Consider the following 5,515-nt stretch of genomic DNA (forward strand, 5'->3'; position numbering starts at 1 on the left):
TTGTGTGGTGTTTATTACTCTTGGAGGTTGAGGACTCCTAGACGGCTAGGTGTCGTTCTTGGGCCACCGATCTACGTGTGGTTGGCCAAGAGAAGTTTGTGAAGGCCGGATCTCGCCTCCGCAAGGAAAGAGATACCCTTAGTGGAAGGAGGAGTGCATTTGTGCAACCTCACGAGGATAGGGTTGAAAAAGACCCGGCTCTTTGCGAGCCCCTCAACGGAGACTAGAATCCCCTCAAGGATTTGAACTCCGGGAAATACATCGTCGCGTAAACCTCAGTGATATCCTATCTCTCTTTACCTTCTTGTTGCATTGCTTTGTGCCATGCTAATATTGTTGTTGGTTGAGCTCACCTCCTTACGTGTGGATTGGATCTAGAGCTTTTAGGTTGTTTCTTGTTTGTTTTTGTTGTTGTGCAGGTCAGATAGTCTGATCTCATTTCAGACAATCCGATCACATAGGACTATCCGACCTGATATCAGACAATCCGACCCTGTTTTGTTTTAGCTTCCACATTTATTTTAAAAATCGTCTATTCACCCCTCTAGGCGACATCATAAAGTAGTAAAAACCACCATCCTATGCACGATAAGGAGTCAAAAGGAGGATGACTATGTTTTTAAAGTAGTAAAAAGCCATCCTACGTACAATAAAGAGTTGAAAGGAAGACGACTACGTTTTTAAAGTAGTAGGAAGAAAAACAGCATTCCTGCTTAACCAGGACGAACAATGCATAGAAAGAAAAACAACATTCCTGCTTAACGAGAACGAACAACACATAACAACCTTTAACAGGACATATAATTTCATTTCTTTTGTGATTTCTTGAAAAAACCAACCACCAAACATTTGTGTGGAGTTCCATATGCCATTTGGATAAATAAACGCTTACCAGATTTATTTGTAATGATCAATTGATTTTCTGTGACTAGTTGAATGATGGTACTCCTAGAGTGAGAAGCAAACGAGCATATGTTATGCTCACATAAGAGTTGTGAAAAAAAAAAACCCACTCCAGCAAACGCACACGAATTATTTAGTACAAGTAGTAGGTTTGCAATGTAAGAAACAAAAAAGCTCGAAGCAGATCATTATAAGGCCAAACGAAACTTGGTTATTATTTCCCATGCCAGTGCAGATTTACATAAAAACTAGTACGGCTGGGCGCTAGACTACAGACGCAGAAGGCAGGTTGACGTACTCACAGGTGCCTGAAAACTTGTCTGAAAACTGCACCCATGTGAATACAACCGACTACGAAACTGATTAACATCAACTCACCTAATTGACTAAGATAGTACTAATAACACGTACTTATAGTAATAAACAGCATCAGAAGCTAACATTCAGATGAACCTGCAGGAATTGTTGGACTCTGCTGATCTGATTTGCACTGCAGAGCTAACAGTAACTGCATAAAACCAGTGAAACAGGTTCCTGATAAGTTGGTCCCATGAGATGAGATGAAGATGATCCGTTCTATCATCAACACTACCTACCTGTCTCAAGCGGTCAAGCCTACTCGCGCTCAATCTGAATGGTCACATGGCTGATGTTGTACTCAGACTTGATGTACCCAATCACCTTGTCCAGCATTTGATCAGCGTCTGCGTCCTGAGTGATTGTCACATGGCACGCCAGGAGAACCTTCCCCACCGTTATGGCCCAGATGTGCAGCTCATGTACTGCAACCACACCGTCCATGTCGCGGAGGCCATTCTCAAGGCTGGTGGCATCGATCTCGCGGGGCGTGCTCTCCATCAGGACCTCAAGGATGTTGCGCAGCATCTTGATTGTGGTGAAGAGTACGATCACGGAGAAGATGAGGGTGCAGATGAGATCAATAATCTTCCACTCGGGCTTGTACCAGATGATAGCCCCTCCAATCATCACACCGATGCTCTGGATTGAATCCCCAAGCACATGCAGATAAGCACTGTGTACATTGATATTACGACGAGCCTTCTTGGCATCCTTGGCACCAGATTGGGTGCTGTCACAACCAGCATCACTCTTGAGCAATGGTTCCTCAGCATCATGGTGGTGGTGTCCAGTGCCTGGATGGTGATGGAGATTGACGGTAATTGAATTACCATGGCCATCTTCGTGGTGATGTACATGGCCATGCTCTTGATCTTCATGGTGGTGATGGTCATGGTCAGAACCACCATGATCATGGTCATGGGAATGTCCATGCCCATGACCATGTCCGTGTCCATGTCCATGGTCATGACCAAGCAAGACAGCCATTATGATGTTAACAAATAAGCCAAATGCTGAGACAGCAAACATGAGGGAGCCCTGGACCTCACCACTTTCATTAATGAGCCTTACAATAGCTTCATAGACAAGAATACCAGCAAGGAGCCATATGAGCTGAATAGAAACCAGGGCACCAAGAATTTCTATACGGAAAAACCCATATGACTGCTGTGGTGTAGCTTCCCATCCAGCTGCCCAAAGAGAGAACAAAGATATGGCAAAGGCCGCAACATCCGAAAGGAGATGGGCTGCATCAGTCAAGATTGCCAAACTGTTTGCTTTGATACCTCCAACCACTTCGACCGCCATGAATATGATGCAAAGGATCACAGCAATAATGAGCTTCCTCATTGACGCCATTCTCTCCCTTGCATCTTTTGAGCTATTACTGGAATCAGAAAAGTCACAAGCAGCACCTCTGCAAACTTTGTTCCCAGCTGCTACAGAAGTAGATGATGAGATGTCCATTCTCACTTCAGCAATCTGGGGAGGTGCTGAGTTATGGCTGTCCATCTAGGGGGAAAAGAATCATGTCAATACACAAGTACAAAGATGATGCTATATTTACTTCTCATGCTCTGAGAAAACATGTTAACATAAGGTTCCTGGTAGAAATAGTGCGAAAAGCTAGTGATAAGAATCCTTTCTTGTGTCACTGGGGGAGGAAAAAAACTGAACAGCACTTCATAAAGTAAAAGGTGGCATGAACATTCTTAACATGAATGAATAACGAAGTTAAAACATCAAACATATATAACATAGGCAACACTGTTTACAAGTAAAAAATCTCCGTGCCATGGCAGAGCGTACTTTTATGGTACTTATGCCAGGTAACAATGAGTAGCCTTTTGTTAAGCGGCACATTAAAAAAATGTGCATCAGTACCACCTTCCTAACCAGGAGACAACAGTAGCAGGTACAAAAAGGTTGGCCAAAGGATATAATGAATAGAAGTAAATATGTTCGTTTTTAGAAGGTGCCAATGTCTCTTTGCTCAACAAATATAGCAAGTGCATAGTTCTTGCTAGTGCAAATATAATATAAGCATTGCAAATAATGAAACCATTTTCTTAGTCAGGCTAAAGCTTTCAAGATGTATTAAAAAAGCACAACAAAACAGGAAATAAAAAAACCATAAAACTGAATGCAGAAGGAGAGCACTAGAATTGTCGTGCTGGCAGTACAAGAACAGTTAGCTGGCACCTGGCAGTCTTTTCCAACTAAAAGTGACAGTATCACGAAAGGGAAGATTAATTAAGTCGCACTAATCCAACAACAAGAAGGTCCCCCTAAACATAACTAGACATTCAGCACATGATTGCAAACAAACGTCACAAGATTGAAGTAGGTACTTCGTAAATCAAAATACCCTCAAACAGATCAAGTTCTCTCTACCTAACCGAAGGCAACCGGCAATCGCTGGTTACAGCGAAAGCACAAGAGGGGAACACCACCAAGGGAGCAAGCTAATCGGCATTCATTCATGTTTACGATAACCTACATTAGAGTGTATGTCCACAAATCCAAAAGGACAATATAATGAAACTAATGAAGCACTCCAGAGCTATCGTAATGAGATTTTCCAACCAATCCATCCATCCATCGGAAGCTTTTCATTGGACACGAGGACGGACTGGTCAGGGACCAACGCTGATTGATTGATTGATCGATTTATTTCGCCAATTCAATGACGCCGTGCTCGCGGACAAACAGTTTGTGGCTGACGAAAGTTGAAACCTACTCCAGACCAATCGAATCTGTAGTGTTAGGAAGAACCCAAGGAGGAAACGACCAAAAATCGATCCCTATCATCACCCCGTAACACCGCAATTGGAGACAGGGACTCGTGATTCGACCGATTTTGAAAAATTTTTCTCTCCCCCGATCAAATGGACGGAGAAGCGAATCGAAGCGAGACCCCACACCTCCACTCGAACAACCCAATCCCGCAGTAGCAACCCGTAACCTCGAGTCGAACAACCCAATCCCGTGACCCGTAACCGCCGCTCCCCTGATTTCTCCTCCTCCTCCATGAAACAATATTCCATCCTAAACAAAAAAAAAAAAACTAGCGCTCCAAAATCCGAAACAATAACAGCAACAGGGAATGACCCCAGGGAAACCCGCGGCGAGCGAAGAGCAGATTCGTGGAACGAACGAGAGAGGAGCAGAGGTTGATCTGGTCTCTCGGTGGGGACGACGAATCCATCGTAGGAAGAGGTGGTGGGAAAGGGGATGGGGATGCGGCGATGAGGCGCTAACCTTGGGGATGAGGAGGGCTTCTCTGCCGCCGCCGCCGTTGCCGTCGCCGTGGTCGTCGCCGCCGGCGTCGAGGTGGTGGTGATGGCGCGTGCGTGCGTTGGAGATGGGGAGGAGAGAACGGGGGGTAGGATGCGTTCTCGCGTGGAAGAGGCGAGAGATATGAAGAGGAGGATGAGGTGGCTTTGGCTAGGAGGGGCAGTTTGGTAATTTAATTACGGATTGTCGGGCCCACCGACCAGACAGATGACGTGGAACCCCCACGCGGCCCCCATCCGCTTTCCTTCTCGTCTTTTCTTTGGCACGGACATGAAGGCATATTAAAAAATAAAAAGGAGAATAGCTAATATGGTCCTTAAAATTTTGTTCCTGGGTCATTTTAGTCATTAATTTTTTATATTGTCCAAATAAGTCCTTTAAATTTGTCATATGGGCTAATATAGTCCTTGGTCCCACGAAAATCGCATCCAAACAAGTCCTTTAAATTTGTCATGTGGGCTAATATAGTCCTTGGTCCCACCAAAATCGCCACATGGACATGCCATGTCACATTTCTATGCAAAATCTATATGATTTGTCCAATTTACCCTTACGCATAGGAAAATAAAAAACAAAAGAAAAAAGTTAAAAAATATATGGTACATGTAAGAGCAAAAATATACCTCAAAAGGGTGAAAAAAGAAGTATTTTTTTCCTATGGTTATGTCTAATTCACCCTTATATTTATTTTTCTATGATATACGTAAGGGTATATTAGACAATTCATCATAGATTTGCATGAATGATGACATGGCATATCCATATGATGATTTTGGTAGACCCAAGGACTATTCTAGGCCTTATGACAAAGGTTAAGGATTTCTTTGGACCATTTAAAAGGTTAGGGACTAAACTGATCCTACAGAGAAATTTTAGGGACTAAAGTAGCTATTCTCTCTTAAAAAAACAATTTCTAACTACGTACAGTAAGTATATACAAATATACTTCCTCCAT

At 43.4% G+C, this 5,515-nt stretch overlaps 1 protein-coding gene across 1 annotated transcript; it reads right to left on the reverse strand.

The window, feature by feature from the left end:
- Positions 1–1,089: 1,089 nt before the first annotated feature.
- On the reverse strand, positions 1,090–4,655 carry LOC4337694 (metal tolerance protein 1-like). Its single transcript, NM_001420085.1, has 2 exons — positions 4,525–4,655; positions 1,090–2,775 (listed from the first exon to the last, which is right to left on the reverse strand). The coding sequence occupies exon 2, from the start codon at positions 2,773–2,775 to the stop codon at positions 1,519–1,521; it is 1,257 nt and encodes a 418-aa protein (NP_001407014.1). The 5' UTR covers positions 4,525–4,655; the 3' UTR covers positions 1,090–1,518.
- Positions 4,656–5,515: the final 860 nt, after the last annotated feature.

This window comes from Oryza sativa, chromosome 5 (assembly GCF_034140825.1).
Source record: "Oryza sativa Japonica Group chromosome 5, ASM3414082v1".
In the NCBI taxonomy this organism is placed as follows: domain Eukaryota; kingdom Viridiplantae; phylum Streptophyta; class Magnoliopsida; order Poales; family Poaceae; genus Oryza; species Oryza sativa.

Bases quoted from the DNA above. Each gene is read 5' to 3' on its own strand.
- LOC4337694 (NM_001420085.1), bottom strand. From the start codon at position 2,775: ATGGACAGCCATAACTCAGCACCTCCCCAGATTGCTGAAGTGAGAATG.